Source organism: Schistocerca piceifrons, chromosome 8 (assembly GCF_021461385.2).
Source record: "Schistocerca piceifrons isolate TAMUIC-IGC-003096 chromosome 8, iqSchPice1.1, whole genome shotgun sequence".
Lineage (NCBI taxonomy): Eukaryota > Metazoa > Arthropoda > Insecta > Orthoptera > Acrididae > Schistocerca > Schistocerca piceifrons.
In genome coordinates this window covers 453,977,159-454,002,523 of record NC_060145.1, presented here as the reverse complement: position 1 = coordinate 454,002,523, position 25,365 = coordinate 453,977,159, and the positions used below count along the sequence as shown (strand labels likewise).

At 39.2% G+C, this 25,365-nt stretch overlaps 1 protein-coding gene across 1 annotated transcript in view; it reads right to left on the bottom strand.

Annotated features, from left to right (window-relative positions):
* The window catches only part of LOC124712444, a 147,956-nt gene extending 129,240 nt beyond the window's left edge, over positions 1-18,716 (bottom strand). The window contains exon 1 of the mRNA XM_047242738.1: positions 18,393-18,716. Within this exon, the coding sequence (XP_047098694.1) occupies positions 18,393-18,716 (324 nt within the window). The remainder of the gene's footprint in view (positions 1-18,392) is intronic.
* Positions 18,717-25,365: the final 6,649 nt, after the last annotated feature.

Genomic DNA, 25,365 nt, shown 5'->3' with positions numbered 1-25,365 from the left:
AAAATTTCAATGCACCATGAACAATAGTGTAATCAGCCCATTGTTGTTGTTGTGGTCTTCAGTCCTGAGACTGGTTTGATGCAGCTCTCCATGCTACTCTATCCTGTGCAAGCTTCTTCATCTCCCAGTACCTACTGCAACCTACATCCTTCTGAATCTGCTTAGTGTATTCATCTCTTGGTCTCCCCCTATGATTTTTACCCTCCACGCTGCCCTCCAATACTAAATTGGTGATCCCTTGATGCCTCAGAACATGTCCTACCAACCGATCCCTTCTTCTGGTCAAGTTGTGCCACAAACTTCTCTTCTCCCCAATCCTATTCAATACTTCCTCATTAGTTATGTGATCTACCCATCTAATCTTCAGCATTCTTCTGTAGCACCACATTTCAAAAGCTTCTGTTCTCTTCCTGTCCAAACTATTTACCGTCCATGTTTCACTTCCATACATGGTTACACTCCATACAAATACTTTCAGAAATAACTTCCTGACACTTAAATCTATACTCGATGTTAACAAATTTCTCTTCTTCAGAAACGCTTTCCTTGCCATTGCCAGTCTACATTTTATATCCTCTCTACTTCATCCATCATCAGTTATTTTGCTCCCCAAATAGCAAAACTCCTTTACTACTTTAAGTGTCTCATTTCCTAATCTAATACCCTCAGCATCACCCGACTTAACTCGACTACATTCCATTATCCTCGTTTTGCTTCTGTTGATGTTCATCTTATATCCTCCCTTCAAGACACCATCCATTCCGTTCAACTGCTCTTCCAAGTCCTTTGCTGTCTCAGACAGAATTACAATGTCATCGGCGGACCTCAAAGTTTTTATTTCTTTTCCATGGATTTTAATACCTACTCCAAATTTTTCTTTTGTTTCCTTTACTGCTTGCTCAATCAGCCCATAGGAAATTTTGAACTGCTGTGATGTGGTTTGCATTTGTACACACCAGTCATTCAAAATTGCTGTCTCAGTGGCTGTGACTTTCTGCGGGGTTGCAGCTGTTACCGGCTACCTGGAGCACAATGGATCACTAAGGTTCACAGGGCAATCTTGGATGAATCCACACCACCTGGAGACATTGCTACAGTCCATACAGTTGTCCCCATACATGGCATACATGTCCCTGTGAATTACACTTGGTTTATGACCTTTGGGCCAAAAATATCGAACTACACTTTGCTGCTCTTCACAAGTTGACATGCTCATGCACATGAAAACAAAATATCCTCTGTAGTGCAAACTTCAAATATATCATCATGAAATTTCAACATCCCATCTGGTATATCAGGGGAGAAAAAATTATTGTGTATTACTTTCTGATCCTCTCTCATATTTGCAGCAACAAGCTAAAACAGTCACAAGACATAGGAGTAATCTAATAGATTCTTCTTGTGTAATGGAGGTTCAAAAGCAAGGCAGTGTCTATAGAAATATCTGTTAGTCAACTGCCAATGGACTTTTTCCCTGTGTGTTTTATATTTCCTCTGTTTACTGCTTATGTCCACTGATTTCTGCTTTCCTCATTCTGTAGAAATAAAAGCATAGAATACTTTTTTATTTCTAGAGACCAAACTGTATTACTCCTGTGTATAATTTATGTCATTTTCATAACATGTTATTCTTTTTAGAAAATAATTACAGTCAACTGTGCAATACATTTTTGTACTTAACAACACTCAAAAATTCTCTAATCTCCAAAGCAACTATTTCAAGTGTTTTTTTTTTTTTTTTTTTTTTTTTTTTTTTTTTTTTTTTTTTTGAGAATTGAATTATACTGCATTAGGAAACTGATGTCCAGGTGTTGATCTGCAAGCCCTGTAAGTCTGAATGAAACTGAAGAGAGCAAAGCAATTTCTAAGGTCCTCTTCTCACTCACTCTATACAGCCTGCTTCTGGTCAAAGTGTAAACACATAGAGTGTGCATAACATGCCCAAAAATAAATCAGTACAATGCAAACATCGCACAAGGTTCAAAAACAGTATTCCTCTTCCGACATAATGACAAGCACCGGCACAAAGATCACGAACGATACAGCAGAGAGGGCTGAGAGACAATGCCAGCCAATAGAATGCTGATTAGGACGTCAATGACAGGAGCAGCCTCTACACGACAAGATTAAAAGTGACACGATGCCTAGCCTCAGGCGCACTAGAAGGCGGACTAGAAGATGGGTGCTAGAAGAGCTGCACTAGAAGAGCCGTGACTTGTGATCCATATCATTTAATTGCACAGAAATTGTATATTTTGAAGGACACTGATTGTTTGCACGTCGCCAATTGCTTGAGACACCACCTTGTACATGGGCAAGTTAAATACTATTAGTTCAATTACTGTAATAAACACCATTAATATGCTTCCAGAATGAGATTTTCACTCTGCAGCGGAGTGTGCGCTGATATGAAACTTCCTGGCAGATTAAAACTGTGTGCCCGACCGAGACTCGAACTCGGGACCTTTGCCTTTCGCGGGCAAGTGCTCTACCATCTGAGCTACCGAAGCACGACTCACGCCCGGTACTCACAGCTTTACTTCTGCCAGTACCTCGTCTCCTACCTTCCAAACTTTACAGAAGCTCTCCTGCGAACCTTGCAGAACTAGCACTCCTGAAAGAAAGGATATTGTGGAGACATGGCTTAGCCACAGCCTGGGAGATGTTTCCAGAATGAGATTTTCACTCTGCAGCGGAGTGTGCGCTGATATGAAACTTCCTGGCAGATTAAAACTGTGTGCCCGACCGAGACTCGAACTCGGGACCTTTGCCTTTCGCGGGCAAGTGCTCTACCATCTGAGCTACCGAAGCACGATTCACGCCCGGTACTCACAGCTTTACTTCTGCCAGTACCTCGTCTCCTACCTCCCAAACTTTACAGAAGCTCTCCTGCGAACCTTGCAGAACTAGCACTCCTGAAAGAAAGGATATTGTGGAGACATGGCTTAGCCACAGCCTGGGGGATGTTTCCAGAATGAGATTTGCACTCTGCAGCGGAGTGTGCGCTGATATGAAACTTCCTGGCAGATTAAAACTGTGTGCCCGACCGAGACTCGAACTCGGGACCTTTGCCTTTCGCGGGCAAGTGCTCTACCATCTGAGCTACCGAAGCACGACTCACGCCCGGTACTCACAGCTTTACTTCTGCCAGTACCTCGTCTCCTACCTTCCAAACTTTACAGAAGCTCTCCTGCGAACCTTGCAGAGCTAGCACTCCTGAAAGAAAGGATATTGTGGAGACATGGCTTAGCCACAGCCTGGGGGATGTTTCCAGAATGAGATTTTCACTCTGCAGCGGAGTGTGCGCTGATATGAAACTTCCTGGCAGATTAAAACTGTGTGCCCGACCGAGACTCAAACTCGGGACCTTTGCCTTTCGCGGGCAAGTGCTCTACCATCTGAGCTACCGAAGCACGACTCACGCCCGGTACTCACAGCTTTACTTCTGCCAGTACCTCGTCTCCTACCTTCCAAACTTTACAGAAGCTCTCCTGCGAACCTTGCAGAACTAGCACTCCTGAAAGAAAGGATATTGTGGAGACATGGCTTAGCCACAGCCTGGGAGATGTTTCCAGAATGAGATTTTCACTCTGCAGCGGAGTGTGCGCTGATATGAAACTTCCTGGCAGATTAAAACTGTGTGCCCGACCGAGACTCGAACTCGGGACCTTTGCCTTTCGCGGGCAAGTGCTCTACCATCTGAGCTACCGAAGCACGATTCACGCCCGGTACTCACAGCTTTACTTCTGCCAGTACCTCATCTCCTACCTCCCAAACTTTACAGAAGCTCTCCTGCGAACCTTGCAGAACTAGCACTCCTGAAAGAAAGGATATTGTGGAGACATGGCTTAGCCACAGCCTGGGGGATGTTTCCAGAATGAGATTTTCACTCTGCAGCGGAGTGTGCGCTGATATGAAACTTCCTGGCAGATTAAAACTGTGTGCCCGACCGAGACTCGAACTCGGGACCTTTGCCTTTCGCGGGCAAGTGCTCTACCATCTGAGCTACCGAAGCACGACTCACGCCCGGTACTCACAGCTTTACTTCTGCCAGTACCTCGTCTCCTACCTTCCAAACTTTACAGAAGCTCTCCTGCGAACCTTGCAGAACTAGCACTCCTGAAAGAAAGGATATTGTGGAGACATGGCTTAGCCACAGCCTGGGGGATGTTTCCAGAATCAGATTTTCACTATGCAGCGGAGTGTGCGCTGATATGAAACTTCCTGGCAGATTAAAACTGTGTGCCGGACCGAGACTCAAACTCGGGACCTTTGCCTTTCGCGGGCAAGTGCTCTACCATCTGAGCTACCGAAGCACGACTCACGCCCGGTACTCACAGCTTTACTTCTGCCAGTACCTCGTCTCCTACCTTCCATACTTTACAGAAGCTCTCCTGCGAACCTTGCAGAACTAGCACTCCTGAAAGAAAGGATATTGTGGAGACATGGCTTAGCCACAGCCTGGGGGATGTTTCCAGAATGAGATTTTCACTCTGCAGCGGAGTGTGCGCTGATATGAAACTTCCTGGCAGATTAAAACTGTGTGCCCGACCGAGACTCGAACTCGGGACCTTTGCCTTTCGCGGGCAAGTGCTCTACCATCTGAGCTACCGAAGCACGACTCACGCCCGGTACTCACAGCTTTACTTCTGCCAGTACCTCATCTCCTACCTTCCAAACTTTACAGAAGCTCTCCTGCGAACCTTGCAGAACTAGCACTCCTGAAAGAAAGGATATTGTGGAGACATGGCTTAGCCACAGCCTGGGAGATGTTTCCAGAATGAGATTTTCACTCTGCAGCGGAGTGTGCGCTGATATGAAACTTCCTGGCAGATTAAAACTGTGTGCCCGACCGAGACTCGAACTCAGGACCTTTGCCTTTCACGGGCAAGTGCTCTACCATCTGAGCTACCGAAGCACGACTCACGCCCGGTACTCACAGCTTTACTTCTGCCAGTACCTCGTCTCCTACCTTCCAAACTTTACAGAAGCTCTCCTGCGAACCTTGCAGAACTAGCACTCCTGAAAGAAAGGATATTGTGGAGACATGGCTTAGCCACAGCCTGGGGGATGTTTTCAGAATGAGATTTTCACTATGCAGCGGAGTGTGCGCTGATATGAAACTTCCTGGCAGATTAAAACTGTGTGCCCGACCGAGACTCGAACTCGGGACCTTTGCCTTTCGCGGGCAAGTGCTCTACCATCTGAGCTACCGAAGCACGACTCACGCCCGGTACTCACAGCTTTACTTCTGCCAGTACCTCGTCTCCTACCTTCCAAACTTTACAGAAGCTCTCCTGCGAACCTTGCAGAACTAGCACTCCTGAAAGAAAGGATATTGTGGAGACATGGCTTAGCCACAGCCTGGGAGATGTTTCCAGAATGAGATTTTCACTCTGCAGCGGAGTGTGCGCTGATATGAAACTTCCTGGCAGATTAAAACTGTGTGCCCGACCGAGACTCGAACTCGGGACCTTTGCCTTTCGCGGGCAAGTGCTCTACCATCTGAGCTACCGAAGCACGACTCACGCCCGGTACTCACAGCTTTACTTCTGCCAGTACCTCGTCTCCTACCTTCCAAACTTTACAGAAGCTCTCCTGCTAAGCCATGTCTCCACAATATCCTTTCTTTCAGGAGTGCTAGTTCTGCAAGGTTCGCAGGAGAGCTTCTGTAAAGTTTGGAAGGTAGGAGACGAGGTACTGGCAGAAGTAAAGCTGTGAGTACCGGGCGTGAGTCGTGCTTCGGTAGCTCAGATGGTAGAGCACTTGCCCGCGAAAGGCAAAGGTCCCGAGTTCGAGTCTCGGTCGGGCACACAGTTTTAATCTGCCAGGAAGTTTCACCATTAATATGATTTGCTTGTATGTTGTATAGCTATCCGAGACAATAGCTTGCTAGGCACCCTATAAGAGTAGGATCCCACAATTCCAGCAGTGAAAAGCACTGCAACATATTAATCAAAAGACAACCATAGACAAAGCATGACCTCACAGTTGAAGAACCAGTCACGCAATTTCACCTATGAACACTCTCCCGCTGCATTCAAGTGGATGCTCTAAATAAAAGGCTGTGTTGGCACTACCATTGGCAAGAACTGGAACTGACTGTTGCAAGAGAGAGGAAGAACATCATAGTACACCAGCCAATGGCGGAGCCATTCAAACTACCACAAAAGAATTAGATGTAGAGGGAATGATAAAAAATATCTATAATTTTCATTTTAATAGAGTAGGATGCATACATTTCATATTTTCTATGTAGCCTGAAGGTTTCCCTGCTAGTATGAAGCAGGTGAAGCTGATTCATCATCTGCCCCCTTTTATAGAAGAAAATAAAAACCATAACTAAAAGTATTTTTTAAATTGTTGATACTTATAGTTTACAGGAAGTAGTGTTGAACCTGAAATTCCCATCATTTGCTTCCTTTTGCAAGGAAGTATTGTGTGCAATGTAAAAAACTGTGTAGGAAAAATAAATTATTTTTTTATCCATATAGTGTCTTTTTTTTTTAAATTTACATATTAAATTCACACTAAGAAGTCTGTCTGTATTATCTGTCGTAAACTACTTAAAAAACTAAATCTAATATGAGTTTTACATCATAGCAGTATGCAATCATCATGCTATAGTTTTTGTGGCTCTATGTACAGGGTGTCCCTGGAGGAATGGTAAATATTTAGCGATATCACTGGGACCATCATTCAAAGCAAAAAAGTCTAGTAAAAATGGTCTCTAAAATGCATATCATAAGAACTACAAGCACCATATCTTTGATACCATAAAAGAAATCTCTTCTACTGCAAGCTTTTTGCTTTCCAAATTTTGGGAGCAGACAGTAAGAATCAAAACAAGAAGAAATTGTCTAGCAAACATGGGTAGTAAAATTAAACCCTTAAGAGCTATCAGCACTTATTTAGTAGATAAGGTGTGTTGCACAGTAGTGAAGATGAACAAGTGCTCATAGCTTTTACGGTATGCACTTTAGAGCCCATGTTTTCAGGACATCTTTCTCTTGGTTTGGTCCCATTCAAAGATGAAGTGCTCACGGATCCTATGGTATGCATTTTAGAGTCCACATTTCCTACACGATTTTGCTTCATATGATCTTTCTTGTCATACCCCTGGACACTGACCATTTCTCTTGGGACACCTGTATTCCAGTCATTAAGAGGTAAACAATTAAAAAGAAATAAATAAAATGATCTATGAGTTTGCACCTCTGCAGTGAAATAAAAGATCTTTTTTTCTAACCTTTTCAGTGAATTAGTTATAAACTTATTTAACATTATTTTTTTCTTGTCGATGGTCAATACCACTTCATTTTAAGCAGCTTGATAGTGTTATACAACACTCTCAGGCATTGTGCAGAATCAGTAGTGGTACATTGTCACAGAATATTACGTAGTGTTACTAGTTACACAAGTTATTACTGGGTACAAGTGTTAGTGAAATAAGGAGCCAGTTACATAATATCTCACCCATGCAGTGGTAAACATGAGGCACAGGGCCACATTTAGGAACTATGGCCATTTCTAGGTAGAATCTTTGGTGCAGGCATTGCCAAGGGACATTTTGTGATAATAATGCAGCATTTAAGATTCACTATTACTTTTGTATAAAATTTTACTACACTATTTATAATTTAATGAACTGATGAAATCTAAAAAGTGAAAAGAACTGAAATAATAAAAATCAATATATCAGTTCTGAAAATAACGTACCGTATTTACTCGAATCTAAGCCCCACTCGAATCTAAGCTGCACCTGAAAAATGAGCCTCGAAATAAAGGAAAAAAATATTCCCAAATCTAAGCCGCACCTGAAATTTGAGCCTCGAAATTCAAGGGGAGAGAAAAGTTTTAGGCCGAACCTCCAAATCGAAACAAAGTTGGTCCATTGTAATATGAGACACAATTTGGGTCGAATGAATGACGATACAGCTACAGTAGTTTGGTTCGAGTTGTAAGCTTAGCAGTTAAGCTTTACCAGGTAGCCATTGCGATGCGTCAGGCGCTCCGTCCGTATTTATACAGATACCCTTCCTTTTACACGTGCTTCATCTGGTTTGAATCGATTGCTTATTTTGCCTTGATCTGATATGTGCCGTTTTCTATGTTATAGGTGTTTACGTCAGTCACTCTAAGCTGAAAATGCATTACTATACTGTGTCATGCATTGTTTGTCACATTCTGATAGTGCGTGTTTACGGCCTGTCGCTGCTCGCGGCATGGCTTGCTTTTGTGCGCGCTACCGCCGCCTACAATTAAAAAAAGAGAGGAATCATCTCATTAGCGAAACAATGGCAAGAGACTGCTATTTGTTGTTACTTACACTGCTGCTTTCTTTTATAATGATCAACAAGAACCAAATAATAGACTGCGTATGATAGAACATGTTCTGAACGAGAGTTTGTCGAAAATTTTTCTCCGTTTGAAAATCTTTGCGGCCGCTTCTTTAGTACATCAAATTCTGCACAGAAATTAGTCATCTTAGATTTAAAAATCTAGTCAGTTGCCGTGCTTCATTTCTGACTGTATCACTATTAGGCATAAGAGTAATACGAATATGAACATGACACAGTACGTATATTCTTCCGCGTTTGCTGTTGTCTCACGCTAGTTTCGTAGTTTATTAGGCAGACAGGATTTAAATGAGATAGAAGCAAACATGAAAGAATTCATGGCAAAATGTTTATATTCGTATTATTCTTATGGTGAAGAGAATACTGCATGTGATTCACATTTCATCAAGTTCCTATTAGCAACCATATCTTCTCACAGGTAGGAAAAAATTCAGAACGTAGAGTTGGCCATATTGACAAAAATCCCAGTCTTGCCAGTCGGATTTTCGTAGTACATTGAAATTCTGCTACATTCGAAGATGAACAATACAGAATTTGTATTTACTTCGTTGGATAATGTATGAAAATGCAGTGGTCGAAACTCGGGCGGAGAAAAAAAGCTCGTCTTCCAATTTTTTTTTTAATTTTATTTACTGACGCAGAGGTTTTGGTGCCAGTATTTATCTTTGTGCTTACAAAGCATGCCTGTGTAGCGCTACATATATTCGATGGCAGAAGTTAGTTACGGCGGCACCTACCAGCATTTTTCAGAACTTCCGCTTGCTTCGCACTCGATTCTAAGCCGCAGGCGGTTTTTTGGATTACAAAAACCGGAAAAAAATTGTGGCTTAGATTCGAGTAAATACGGTAATGTAACCATATGCAAACATGTATGTAAGGCAAATACAAGATAAAAATGATGTTACAACTAACCACTGCCCTAACCTAAAAGTTTCAATTAATCTTAAGAGCGAATTCGTTTGCACCTACACTTCATACTAATGCGCCTTCTTACATCATCATTATTCAATTTTTTTCAAACTATCACTTTCAATGCTAACCAAAGACAAAATGTTGGGCCTGTCTTCTAACATCGGGATTTGAAGCGAGATTAATTTCATTTTGAAAATGACCTCTTTCGATTACTGTTTGTGACCGTAGAAGGTAGGTACATTTTAGGACTGACATTGATACTATGATTCTACTGCCGCCAACATACATTTCATTTAAGGACGACGAAGACAAGGTAAGAGAAATGAGGGCTTGTACAGAGGGATATAATCATCAGTTTTCCCCCTTACTCCATTTGCGAGTGGAACGGGAAAGGAAATGATCAGTAGTGGTGCACAGTACTTCAACCCATATGCCATATGGTGACTTGCAGAGAATGTATGTATATGTGGATCCATCTCTGCTCACTAATTACTTTTTTCTTGTTCATTTTCTTTCCAACACTCGTGGTAGAAACCCTTGAACTCAATAAATTTCCTAGTTGACCTCATAAGTCCTTGTTAAACATCTCAACTATGCCTTTGTGCTGCTGCAATTCTCTCTTCTTTCATAATATATCCAGCTAGATTTCTGGTGCTTGAACGGTGTTAAGAGGTGACAAACATTTTCTTCTTGCACTGTTCCACATTCGTTCTCAATGCACTATGCAAACTCAGCAGCTTCCACCTCACCACCATCATCATAGCTGCCCTTTTGTTTCTATGAAGTGATGTCAGTACTGATGCAACTGTCTTCATGTAGAATTTTTGTGCAAAGTTTCATTAGTTTTGTTTATTTGTCTCAAAGTGTCATCCCAACATATTGTATAGGGCCCATTTTCTTCTTTGACATTTTTTTGTCCATCTTTGACATTTTGTTGTGCCAACTTAAAGCAATTGTGTGTGATCTGCATGATCATTCCATGTCTTCTGAAATTTTAAAAAGTGAATTCTCAATTTTTTATGACCTCACAGGAGCACTTGTATAGCATCAGCTCGGCATGACCAATGTGTTGTTTTTATCCTTTCTGACATGACAAGTAGTTTATCAGTTTTGCTCTTTTCAAGCTGTTGGTTGGAACTTGTTTACAGCCTCAACTAACACGCATTAAGTTCTTCCACACAGAAAAAAATATTATCATCATCTTCTTGGAAATGTAGTTCATCTTTACAACTAAATATTTTAGGAGTGCACGAAATGAAATTCTTACTTGAGAATCTAGATGATACACAACATTACACAACTCATAAACAGAAACAAACAGTAAGAATAACAGAAAACACACCAATGTTTGAAACAGCATTTTATGTAAACAAAAAAGCTTAGACAGTATAACATATTTTGAGTTAAAATCGGAAAGGATGTCCACATTAACAACAAAGTGCAAGGATAACAGCTACACCTAGTAAATTGTCTTGCACCTAAAAATGAAGAAAACATAAGAAATCTACATAAAGTAAACCAATTTTGGGATCCTTTAGAATATGACATCTGCAATACACTTAGAAACAATGTTAACCCATTAATGCCCAAAGCTTGTGACAAAGCGAACTGGGATATTTTACTTCCCCTCTTGGTTTGTCATCTGCCTCCTTTAAATTCATTTTTTCCACTTTTAACTAATTAATAATTTGAATTTTCATAAAAGAGAAAGGTTGGCCCTCAGTTTTACAAAATATAACACCAGATCTAATTTTGTGCTCAGTTTTATGTTTGTAATTGATTTTCTAATTTATTTCAATTATTCATAGTTAGCATCTTTCATTATAGGGCAAAATCAGTAATTGTTTTATAACTTAAATTCTATTGTTGACTTGTAAACAAGTATAAATTCTGTAATAATTATAAACATTTGGAACACAAACTGCTACTAATCTTAAAGTATCTGTTTGGCTCTATTTGAAACATGTTAGCAAAACCAACCCTTAATTAATTCCAAAGTAATTAACAGTTTTGCCAAAAGTATTGTTTGCATAACTATATGTGTTAATTTCATCATTTTAACAAATAATTCAGGCTAAACCTTGCAGTAGAAGAAACTGTTAAAAATACAGAAGTTTTTGATGTATGCAATTAATTTAATGATTTAAGCTTTAATTGTAATTTTTGTAAATTTAACTTTGAACAATGTGTAGTTTCAGTACCTATTATTGTGATGATATATAAGGGCCCGATTTTTGAGCAAGAGACAGTCAGACCACGGCCGAGTTTCATACAAGAAACCTGTGTTGGTTAGAACAACAACAACAATGCTTCAACTCAACTGTGAAATAACTGTTACACAATTAGGCAGTGTTAAGACAATGACAGTGTCTGCTCCATATGTACCTTGCTATTCTTCAAGAACTGTGAACTTTGTGATTACATTTTTACTGCTCCTAGATGTTCAATAGTAAACTATTGTAGCAGTATGTGGATGTTTGCTTATCAAAAGTTAAACAATAGTGCAGTGGCCACACAACTGTGTAATATTGGAGCGCTGTAAACAGTGAAAGTAAACTACTGTGAAATGCAACTGTGCACCTGTTGGCTACATTATTTAAAGTAGACAGTGTTGTACTTCCACAACCCACTTTTCAGCCAGTGTAGTGACGCAGTACGTCGACATCAAGGGCAACAAACAAAGAAATAAAAGTAGGCAAGCGTTGTGACAAGCTATATTTTGTTTTTGATTCCGATGAAATTATGTCAAAGTAGTTCTTTTAAGGGTAACAGCATGTATAATGACTAAAACATTATTTTTTTAAATTTTTAACTGTTTTGTTTCATGTATGATAAAACATATGATGGGCATTAACATTTACAGTTCAAGAGCGCAATGTAATTTTTTATGTTGCAAGAAAACAATGTTAAATCTAATTTTATTCATAAAAACTGATACATTACTGTCTTTCCAATTAACAATTCAGTCTTTAATGGTATTAGCAAAATAAAAACAAACTGGATGAAGTCCAACATCACATCATATCAGTGATATGTTCTGTATTTTGCACAATGTTTACCCGTGATATCACAAGAAACAAGAATCTGGGTGAAGGCCAACATTACATTTTATGCAACAAAATTTTTTTGCATTTTCCACAATTTTTACATCTTCTGAGTTAGAAGTTTTGTCCATGAGGTGTCTAACATTGTTTCTGCAGATATCGTTTGGTACATCTTTCCTGGATTTTGGCATGGGCCCTTGAGGTTTATCTATTACTGGTGACGTCAGTAGAGACAATACAAAACCTCATTGGAACTCCCACAAACTTACATTAATCACCTTTCTATACAGCATCCCTCTGGTCCTGTAACACTAACCAAAACGGCCTTGCTGTTGTGGTACTGCGAACAGCTGAAAGCAAGGGGAAACTACAGCTGTAACTTTTCCCGAGGGCATGCAGCTTTACTGTATCGAACTGGTATCCCATCAGGTCCAGTGGCCTTTCCTCTTTTGAGCGATTTTAATTGTTTCTCTATCCCTCTGTCGTCGAAATAGATGACAGAGGGATAGAGAAACAATTAAAATCGCTCAAAAGAGGAAAGGCCGCTGGACCTGATGGGATACCAGTTCGATTTTACACAGAGTACGCGAAGGAACTTGCCCCCCTTCTTGCAGCGGTGTACCGTAGGTCTCTAGAAGAGCGTTGCATTACAAAGGATTGGAAAAGGGCACAGGTCATCCCCGTTTTCAAGAAGGGACGTCGAACAGATGTGCAGAACTATAGACCTATATCTCTAATGTCGATCAGTTGTAGAATTTTGGAACACGTATTATGTTCGAGTATAATGACTTTTCTGGAGACTAGAAATCTACTCTGTAGGAATCAGCACAGGTTTCAAAAAAGATGTTCGTGTGAAACCCAGCTCGTGCTATTCGTCCACGAGACTCGGAGGGCCATAGATGCGGGTTCCCAGGTAGATGCCGTGTTTCTTGACTTCCACAAGGCGTTCGATACAGTTCCCCACAGTCATTTAATTAACAAAGTAAGAGCATATGGACTATCAGACCAATTGTGTGATTGGATTGAAGAGTTCCTAGATAAAAGAACGCAGCGTGTCATTCTCAATGGAGAGAAGTCTTCCGAAGTAAGAGTGATTTCAGGTGTGCCGCAGGGGAGTGTCGTAGAACCGTTGCTATTCACAATATACATAAATTACCTTGTGGATGACATCGGAAGTTCACTGAGGCTTTTTGCGGATGATGCTGTGGTATACCGAGAGGTTGTAACAATGGAAAATTGTACTGAAATGCAGGAGGATCTAAAGCGAATTGACGCATGGTGTGGGGAATGGCAATTGAATCTCAATGTAGACAAGTGTAATGTGCTGTGAATACATAGAAAGATAGATCCCTTATCATTTAGCTACAAAATAGCAGGTCAGCAACTGGAAGCAGTTAATTCCATAAATTATCTGGGAGTACGCATTAGGAGTGATTTAAAATGGAATGATCATATAAAGTTAATTGTTGGTAAATCAGATGCCAGACTGAGATTCATTGGAAGAATCCTAAGGAAATGCAATCCAAAAACAAAGGAAGTAGGTTACAGTACACTTGTTCGTCCACTACTTGAATACTGCTCAGCAGTGTGGGATCCGTACCAGATAGGATTGATTGAAGAAATAGAGAAGATCCAACGGAGAGCAGCACGCTTTGTTACAGGATCATTTAGTAATCGCAAAAGCGTTACGGAGATGATAGATAAACTCCAGTGGAAGACTCTGCTGGAGAGACGCTCAGTAGCTCGGTATGGGCTTTTGTTTAAGTTCGGGAACATACCTTCACCGAAGAGTCAAGCAGTAAATTGCTCCCTCCTACGTATATCTCGCGAAGAGACCATGAGGATAAAATCAGAGAGATTAGAGCCCACACAGAAGCATACCGACAATCCTTCTTTCCACGAACAATACGAGACTGGAATAGAAGGGAGAACCGATAGAGGTACTCAAGGTACACTCCGCCACACACCGTCAGGTGGCTTGCGGAGTATGGATGTAGACGTAGATGTTGATATGGTTAAATGATGATGGCGTCCTCATGGGTAAAATATTCTGGAGGTAAAATAGTCCCCCATTCGGATCTCCGGGCGGGGACTACTCAAGAGGATGTCGTTATCAAGAGAAAGAAAACTGGCGTTCTATGAATTGGAGCGTGGAATGTCAGATCCCTTAATCGGGCAGGTAGGTTAGAAAATTTAAAAAGGGAAATGGATAGGTTAAAGTTAGATATAGTGGGAATTAGTGAAGTTCGGTGGCAGGAGGAACAAGACTTTTGGTCAGGTGAATACAGGGTTATAAATACAAAATCAAATAGGGGTAATGCAGGAGTAGATTTAATAATGAATAAAAAAATAGGAGTGTGGGTAAGCTACTACAAACAGCATAGTGAACGCATAATTGTGGCCAAGGTAGACACGAAGCCCATGCCTACTACAGTAGTACAAGTTTATATGCCAACTATCTCTGCAGATGATGAAGCAATTGATGAAATGTATGATGAGATAAAAGAAATTATTCAGGTAGTGAAGGGAGACGAAAATTTAATAGTCATGGGTGACTGCAATTCGACAGTAGGAAAAGGAAGAGAAGGAAACGTAGTAGGTGAATATGGATTGGGGCTAAGAAATGAAAGAGGAAGCCGCCTGGTAGAATTTTGCACAGAGACTTAATCATAGCTAACACTTGGTTCAAGAATCATGAAAGAAGGTTGTATACATGGAAGAACTCTGGAGATACTAAAAAGTTTCAGATAGATTATATAATTGTAAGACAGAGATTTAGGAACCAGATTTTAAATTGTAAGGCATTTCCAGGGGCAGATGTGGACTCTGACCACAATCTATTGGTTATGAACTGTAGATTAAAACTGAAGAAACTGCAAAAAGGTGGGAATATAAGGAGATGGGCTCTGGATAAACTGACAGAACTAGAGGTTGTACAGAGTTTCAGCGAGAGCATAAGGGAATAATTGACAGGAATGGGGGAAACAAATACAGTAGAAGAAGAATGGGTAGCTTTGAGGAATGAAATAGTGAAGGCAGCAGAGAATCAAGTAGGTAAAAAGACGAGGGCTAGTAGAAATCCTTGGGTAACATAAGAGATACTGAATTTAATTGATGAAAGGAGAAAATACAAAAATGCAGTAAGTGAAGCAGGCAAAAAGGAATACAAACGTCTCAAAAATGAGATCGACAAGAAGTGCAAAATGGCTAAGCAGGGATGGCTAGAGGACAAATGTAAGGATGTAGAGGCTTATCTCACGATGGGTAAGATAGATACAGCCTATAGGAAAATTAATGAGACCTTTGGAGAAAAGAGAACCACTTGCATGAATATCATGAGCACAGATGGAAACCCAGTTCTAAGCAAAGAAGGGAAAGCAGAAAGGTGGAAGGAGTATATAGAAGGTCTATACAGGGGCGATGTTCTTGAGGACAATATTATGGAAATGGAAGAGGAGGTAGATGAAGATGAAATGGAAGATATGATAATGCGTGAAGAGTTTGACAGAGCACTGAAAGACCTAAGTTGAAACAAGGCCCGGGGAGTAGACAACATTCCATTAGAACTACTGACAGCCTTGGGAGAGCCAGGCCTAACAAAATTCTACCACCTGGTGAGCAAGATGTATGAGACAGGCAAAATTCCCTCAGACTTCAAGAAGAATATAATAATTCCAATCCCAAAGAAAGCAGGCGTTGACAGATGTGAAAATTACCGAACAATCAGTTTAATAAGTCACACCTGCAAAATACTAATGCGAATTCTTTACAGACGAATGGAAAAACTGGTAGAAGCTGGCCTCGGGGAAGATCAGTTTGGATTCCGTAGAAATGTTGGAACACATGAGGCAATACTGACCTTACGACTTATCTTAGAAGAAAGATTAAGGAAAGGCAAACCTACGTTTCTTGCATTTGTAGACTTAGAGAAAGTTTTTGACAATGTTGACTGGAATACTTTCTTTCAAATTCTGAAGGTGGCAGGGGTAAAATACAGGGAGCGAAAGGCTATTTACAATTTGTACAGAAACCAGATGGCAGTTATAAGAGTTGAGGGACATGAAAGGGAAGAAGTGGTTGGGAAGGGAGTGAGACAGGGTTGTAGCCTGTCCTCAATGCTATTCAATCTGTATATTGAGCAAGCAGTAAAGGAAACAAAAGAAAAGTTCGGAGTAGGTATTAAAATCCATGGAGAAGAAATAAAAACTTTTGAGGTTTGCCGATGACATTGTAATTCTGTCAGAGACAGCAAAAGACTTGGAAGAGCAGTTGAACGGAATGGACCATGTCTTGAAGGGAGGGTATAAGATGAACATCAACAAAATCAAAATGAGGATAATGATATGTAGTCAAATTAATTCGGGTGATGCTCACGGAATTAGATCAGGAAATGAGTCACTTAAAGTAGTAAAGGAGTTTTGCTATTTTGGTAGCAAAATAACATGATGGTCGAAGTAGAGAAGATATAAAATGTAGGCTGGCAATGGCAAGGAAAGCATTTGTGAAGAAGAGAAATTTGTTAACATCACGTATTGAAGTGTCAAGAAGTCGTTTCTGAAAGTATTTGTATGGAGTGTAGTCATGTATGGAAGTGAAACACGGACGATAAATAGTTTAGACAAGAAGAGAACAGAAGCTTTCGAAATGTGGTGCTACAGAAGAATGCTCAAGATTAGATGGGTAGATCACATAACTAATGAGGAAGTATTGAATAGAATTGGTGAGAAGAGGAGTTTGTGGCACAACTTGACTAGAAGAAGTATTGGTTGGTAGGACATGTTCTGAGGCATCAAGGGATCACCAATTTGGTACTGGAGGGCAGTGTGGAGGGTAAAAATCGTAGAGGGAGACCAAGAGATGAATACACTAAGTAGATTCAGAAGGATGTAGGCTGCAGTAGGTACTGGGAGATGAAGAAGCTTGCACAGGATATAGTAGCATGGAGAGCTGCATCAAACCAGTCTCAGGACTGAAGACCACAACAAACGACATACAGCATCATCCACATATTGATGAGGCTAACGTCAAGGCAGAATTTAACGAGAAGTCAGTACCACTTCTTGAAGTGGATCCTGGTTCTACACAGGCCTCTCAGTTTAACAAAAAGATTGACACCTCCCATCCCTTTGTTGTAGAGTTGTACTAAGGTCGATTGACCCACGGGTACATGCTTTTGTTCTCTCTCGCAGGTCTCCTTGGCAAGACAATCACTAATTTACAGATATGTTGCTAATGTCACTTGCCAGTTGTCATACCACCTTAGCAGCATTAGTAGTTCATCTTGAAGGATGTGATAAGATCCACGAGGTTCCCTTTTTAAGTCTTTCAGTGGTGCTTTCTCAATCCTGTCTCTCCAGGTAGTGCCAATGAAGTGTAGTTCATGCCTGCTTAGTGTTTCCAAGAGTGGCAGAGAGTTGAAATAGTTGGCAACAAAGACAACATAATTAGGAGGAAAAAAAACCTATCAAATTTTTTTCTGTAATTGAAGTTCCCAATATATTTCCTTCTTCTTCGTCACCAGCACCAGAATAAGGACTGAATTTCACAACACAGCCATCAGATATTGCAAGGCACCATAACTTGTAACCACAACAAATATGTTTTCCCCTTATGAATTGTTTCATCCTGTCATGTCAATAGTAGGGTTCCATGGCTTCATCTAAAGAGAATGAATGTCCTCGCGACCGAACAAGTTGCAGAAACATAATGTCGATGTGTTTCAAAATCAGATAAATTTTGTAAGTGTCATTGCTTGGATCTATAGTTGTGTTATCATTGAAATGTGAAAGCGATGAATTTGTTCAAACCTGTTTCTGTTGAGTTAATTACTAGATAATTGTAAATATCTGTCCTTCTCTCCCAATACGTTCTTCTAAATGGCACAAAGGGACTGAATTGTAACCATAAAGAATAAGAATTCCAAAATATTTGTACAACTCATCAACTGAAAGTTGAAATTTTAATATCCTCTCTGAGCAGCAATTTCACTGTCTCTTTACAAGTTTACTCCACAAATTCTTCCTTGAAAACGTACTTGAATATATCTACAGGCATTTTATGAGACAGTGAAATCTACTTGACTGCCAACAGTCATGGTTTTCAGTTCCTTTAATATGCACTTCCTTGGTATTGTTTTATATTTCTTTGGTAGTTCTGGTGTGTTCTTGGCTGCACTGTTGCATTCTCTCACAGGCTGAACAATAACATCATTTCTGTTTCCTTCTGAAGTGGCTTGTACTTCTGTTGGTTGCAAAAGAACTCCTTTACCAGTGTCACAGAAACTAACAAGCCTTTCATTGTCACAAGGCACATCATCACGTGGTGGAAGAAGGACTAAATCCATCTCATCAGCTCGTTCTATTTCACTGCAGATACTATCTTCATCACTAAGATTCTTCATCACTGAAATTCTCAAGCACTTTTAGAATCTTTTCTGCACCGCGGGGATTGTCAGGATTATAATAGTATTTGTCTGACCTGCCAATAAGCTATACTACATCAGAATCTAACAGAATGACCTCAGGAAACAACTGGAAATGGTGTGATCAATATGTGCAAAATGTTCCATTTAAAACTGGTGTCCACCCATTTTTGCAATCAGCAAAGAAATGCCAAAACTTTTCATCCCCATATCTAGAAGAATTTCAACTGCAGCAGACAGCTATATCCAAAAGGAATATCAAGGAATTATGGATGTTAAAAGTGATAATAAATGGGGGAATTTGATACATATCGTAATCTCTTTGAGGTTGAAATATGAGCTAGCCCATCTAAGAGAAAAACAAAAACCCAGAAAGCAGTCAGGTGTAACTCTAGTACAGCCACTATTACAAAAGAAAAGACGAAAAAATTATAGAGCGCGAGACAGCTGAAAAAGGCGACTGGTATGAACTCCAGGTACAAATTACTACAGCAGCAAAGAAAACATTAGGATTGGTCAAAAATATAAAAAAATGATGAGTGCAAAGAAGCACTAGAACAAGTATTTCAAAAATGAAGAAAAGGAGATATTCAGAAAAGAACACCTGAAACAATTAAGATCTCAAAGAAAAGAAACATAAAAAAATATTCTGGAAACTCAAAAGAAGCTTTGAAAATCTCAGCTTATAGAAATACATGAAAATTTCGTCAAAAATAAAACTTTTGAACACACATTTAAAGTGTATCAAGCCCAAAGTATTTGTTTAAAAGCTGAAAATGGCATATTGGGATTAAATAATACAGAAAGTTTTGAAATATTACTAAAAATTTTTGTCAGGCTGTTACCACTTACCTCAAATAGTTAAGTTAGAATTTCCAGGAATACCAAAAAAATCTTGAGAAAGATTTCCCAATGACAGAGCTAGAAATTCATGAATACATCAAAACACTCAAAAACAAAGCAGGTGAGAAGATGACATTTCAGCAGAATTATTGAAATTGGAAGACCCAAAGATTATTAGTCATCTACATTTGCTTTTTGAAAACATTTGGAGAATAGGAGAGTTGGAAACAGCATTAATCCACAAGCTACATAAAAAGGCAGAGAAACAAAATATCAAAAATTACAGAGGAGTATCATTTCTGCCAGTGGCATACAACATATTGCAAACATTCTCCTGGAAAGAGTTGAAGAAACTTTAACAGGCAACTGGGAGCATATCAGTGTGGATACTGCACAGAACAGATTTTTAGCTGAAAAGCAATAATTTGCCACACAGTGTTCACCAATAAATTTATAATAGTATCATTTACTGATTTTAAGGAAGCATTTGAATTGGTAGACAGACAAATATCAGGGTGTATATGCGGACAAGGAAAAACTCCCAGATTTTTCTCAGATTTCCCAGTTAAAAATACACTTTCTCTGGTGAAAACACTTTTTCCTTGTTAAGTGACAGTATATTTTCCCTTCGAATTGCAAAACTTATCAATCCTTTGAATGGTTATGGTTTTATACATGGGCGTACAATTTCCCAGCACTTTAGAAAACGAAACTCAGGGGCGGGGGGGGGGGGGAAACACCTTTTGAAAATATCTTTGATGTGCAGCAACATGTACGCTGCGTATTTTTGTATTACGAAAGTATAAATTGGAATTCCGCCATACACCGCATGTTACTATCCGAATAATTGAAATCGAGATTGCAATGCGCTTTTGTAAGCGTCATAGCTCATGTCACGTGGTCTCGCCAGCCGATGACAGCAGATATTCAGAGCACTGGACCAGCCAAAAGCTACATCACTGTTAAGTAGCACGAACACACAAACAGGGAAAGTTAATAGTTTAAATTAATATACATAGTGTTGCTACAAGAAAAGTAAAGCTTTCACATATAATATAGGTCTCTAAGGTTAATAAGCTGCAAGAGAAGCTAAGCTTTCACTTATAACGTTGATCTTTTTTGCACATGTTACACTTCAAGAAATACACACAAATGAGCCAGTAAAATTTTTAACAATGATATAAATGTCTGACGTTCAGGGTTCGAAATTCTTCTAAATTGGCTCGTCATCAAAGAGTTGATTTTTAAATGAGAGTCAAACGCTCTGTGATTTAAGAAATTCATGGTACATTCTCGCACATAGTTCAACTTAAGTAAAAGGATATTTACTTAGAAAGTAACGCTTTTCAAACCACCATTTGCAATATTTTCCCGCGACCTGTTAGAAATAGGTTTGTTTCAGCAGTTGCCAGAGAGCGCAGATAACAAGTGACATGGCACTTGTGCAGCTACCATGACGTAGGGAGCCAGCATGTACGTACGTGTAAGACATTGGAAGATCATAAATTATGCCAAAAAAGAAATAATACATCAGAGGATACTCCAAGAGCATCGTAATTTCATGAACCATACTAAAATGTGCACATTTAAAGTGCATACTTAAAGTACACATTCGTATGTCTAGATTCCCAATGAAGTAGACCTTGACCTGATATTAAGCTTTTCAGTGTGGTTTTCAGGATGTAAATTTTCTTGGAGCACCAGTACTGTATTATATCATGTTTGGTTCGTTATTATGGCATAACGCCATACATGCTAGAAGATGAAAACGAGCACTCGACATGCAGCTAACAGCTGAAGACAGCCAGTACTGTGGAATTAAACATTTCGTTTCAAATACATTGACTGCCTCTGCTGGAAAGGTTAATAAAAGTCAAATTTCTTTAGGAAACAGACTAAAATAACTTCTTTGTTCTGCAAGGTGATTAATGCTTGACTGTCAGAAAGATGGAAATAAAATAAAATCTAAAACTAATAACATATTTTAGGCTTCCATAATTATGTGAATGTATTTTAAGTCACTTTGTTTTCATTTGACATGAGAGTAAACGAAGGGGAAACAGCAAAATCACTAAACGTAAACACGGGTCATGTGGAGACTACCCACTATAACTCAAGACTGCACTGAGCATCAGCCCCAGATCTACGATATTTGATAACCAGGTCAATACCAAAATAATTGAACTTTCAAAAATATGTTCATCTTTCTTATTAGAAAAATAGTTGATGAATTACAAATTAAAGATGGTTGGGAAATTAGAAACAACAGGGAGATCAATGAAAATATCAAGGAAGTATCAGAGGTGATGGCAAGGTGAAGATTAATCTCCTTTGGACAGTTCTACCTAAAGAATGAGAACACACTAATGAAACAAATATTCCCACTTTTTTGTAAAAAAATCAACAATACCATGAAATATAGAAATAACAAAATAACTACAAAGAAACGCTATCAAGGAATCAGGAACAACAGACAGGAACATTTTTCAGAATAAAATATTAAATTTAGAAGTCTTTCAAGGCAGAAAAAAAAGAAAAAAAAAACAAGAAATCAGGAGCAAAACGGACAGAAGAAAGGAATAGATGACAAGATAAAGCACAGGAAAAATAGAAAACAGCAAAGAAAGAAGAGGTAATGAAGTTGTCAGGTGACCCTAGTTGACCTGCAGGACAGCCACAGCTCAGATTGCTAAAGAACATACTTCTGGGTTACCTAGAGGTGCACCAGCCCCAGATCAGATCCACCTTAGTGATTACCAGCGATGGACAGGATGCCAGCAAACCTGGCTGCGATCCTTAGCCAGTTTCACACATCTGAGTAAGAAAATACCAGGCTGGTATCCACGTCCTGCTTTTATATACACATTATTCAGACACTTAGAAAATGTTATGCCACTTGAACTTGAGATATACATTAGATGACACAGATAAGGTAGTGGTAATGCAGATGACAGCTCTGTTGAAATGCTGTGCATTTGCATTTCCAAGCATATATTACAGATCATGGCAATTTAATCTGTTGCATGCTTCCTTTGTGGTGTTACAATTTACTTTACAACAGTGTAAAATAATTGTTGTCATAATTATATGGTACCTAATAATACATTTCTTCACTTACTTAATTTTATTTTTTACCTATTTTAATGCAAAAGAATTTTGTAGTGTAGTGCATCAGCAGGTATAAATTTTTCTTCTTCCTTACTTAAAAGAACATCCCTTTCCTTATTTGCTACTGCTGGTTACAGAAAAAACTCAAAGTGTCTTATTTTGAACTCAAAATGTTTCAGGATCAAATCCAATGACAAGTAACTATTCAAATTTCCAGGGAAGTGGACTTTGACCATAATTTATTGGTTGTGAAATGCATGTTAAAATTGCAGAAAGGTATGAAATTAAGGAGATGGGGCCCAGTTGAAAGAATCAAGAGGTTATTGAGATTTTCAAAGAGAGCAATTTGGCAACATCTGATTGAAATAGAGGAAAGGAATACATCAGAAGGTGAATGGACAGCTTTTGAGAGGTGAGATATTGAGGTCGGCAGAGGATCAAATAGGCAAAGAAACAAGGTCCAGAAGTAATTCTTAAATAACAGAGGAGACACTGGTTTAATTGTAAAAGGAGCAAATATAAAAATGCAACAATTGAAGTGGGCAAAGAAGAATATAGATGTCTGCAAAATGATATTGACAGGAAGTGCAAAATGGCAACACAAATATGGGTAGAGGGCAAAAGCAGGGCTGTACAAAGAAGCATGAATATTGCAAAGATAAATTAAATCTTTGGAGAAAGGAGAAGCACCTGTATGACTGTCAAGAGATCAGATGGCATGCCTATACAAAGCATAGAAGGAAAAGTTAAAAACCAGCAGGAATGTCTACAATGTGTCTGACTATTACAGGCAGAAATGAAAAGGAAAAAGTAGAGGACAATCAAACCAAGCGAACAGTCTTAATAAACAATGTATTATCACTGAGTACATAAACACCTTGTAAAAGTTCCCAAGGATGCAGACTGCAGATATGCACATGAGAACAAACACATAACAAGTGTCCCACTTTATGAAGTATAACATGAGATTTTCCAGAATGACATGTTCCACTACTATCCTCTTAGGCTGATGAAAGATGGTCATGAAAGTAGAAAACATAATTTAGGTAGTTTGTAGGTAGCAAACACACAACTGTATGCACTTTATGTTGATACATGCAGAAACAATAAATGAAGTGCAGACACAGGACATCGGCAAAGTGTTATGATGATAGAACATCTCCAGCTGCTGTGAAGGGATTGCTTATGCTTTGGCATCACAGCTTGGTGATATTTTGGATGGAAGAGATAAAGGGCTGCTGTCTACAGTGTCAACACCCAAGAAAACAATGGAAATGATTTAAGTCTGATATGTAGCGTGACTCGATGTACTCTTGACATTATGTCATAAGATTCACTTCCAATCTGTTGCTCGAATTAATGAAATATATGTTCACCCAACTGTGTCATGGTTTTATTTGAGCAACAAAACTCAGAAGAGTTCTTTCAAAAGCAGTTACATCATTTCGTAGTGAGTTGACATAGTTGTGAGCTCTCTTACAGCTCTGGAGCCTCCGCAGGTGGCAAAGAAGTCCGCATGATATAATTTAATAGAACTGAGTAGCAGGTCCATAGCTTCAAGAAAATACAACAAGGTAAACATCAAGAGTTTTTACTATGTACAGCATTGGGGTGACAGATCCAACTAGAAGTGAGAACATAGCTACAATCCATAACAATGGAATCCCACTTTGTCCCACTTCAATGACCACCAATCATGTGAAGGCAGGCTTCAACACATCTCCTCATTGAGCCTGTATATGTTCATACATCCTAAGTATGTTTCAAAGGCACTGACAACCATCCACAATGCATTCCCACAGTTCACCAATTCTGTCAACAGGACTGGAATACTTCTAAGATTCTTGCATATTCCCACACAAAAAAAATCCACGTGATTTAAGTAAGAGAGCTATGGCACTGGCAAACCAAGAATGATAATAACACACAAGGCAGTTTTTCACTTTGTAATTTACTCCTCACTTGCTGTGTTTTGACAGAAACATAGCCTTGAACATCAACAGCCTTTTAACACTGGCACAACTGCACTTGTGCATCAGGTTTCCCAAACAATGTTTATCACAATTATACGGTTTTTTTTTTTTTTTTTTTTTTTTTTTCATGGTCCTCTACTTGCACCTTTAGTTTATGCTTATAATAGTCAAACACCCAGCAGAAGAGCTACACAACAGAAATTAATGTCAAGAGAAAGATATTAGTTTTATGGTCCACTGATAATTTGCACTGTAAATCATGATGTGGAATGAGTCATTTTACATTCAGATCACAAATTAATTTGTAGATATGGCTGCATGTGACGACTTACAAGAGTTAATATGTACATGTGAGAGAAATTTCTGTCCACCACCTTCCATACACTACAGCAACAGAATTTCTTCTATGAAATATCAGTTATCAAGTAGATGTTTTCAATTTGTTTTCAAATTTTACTTTGCTTTCTGTCAGACATTTTACATTACTGAGTAAATGATCAAAAATTTTAGTTGCCACATTGTGCACCCGTTTCTGGGCTACTCAAAACCTTATTGTGGTGTAATTAATGTCATTTTTTTTCTTATGGTATTGTACTTGTGAATGTCATTCATCCTTTCAAACTGCAGTGATTCATTTAAACAAACTTTATGATAGCATAAGTGTATTGTGAAGCAGTAGTCAAAATGCCTTACTCCTTAAACAG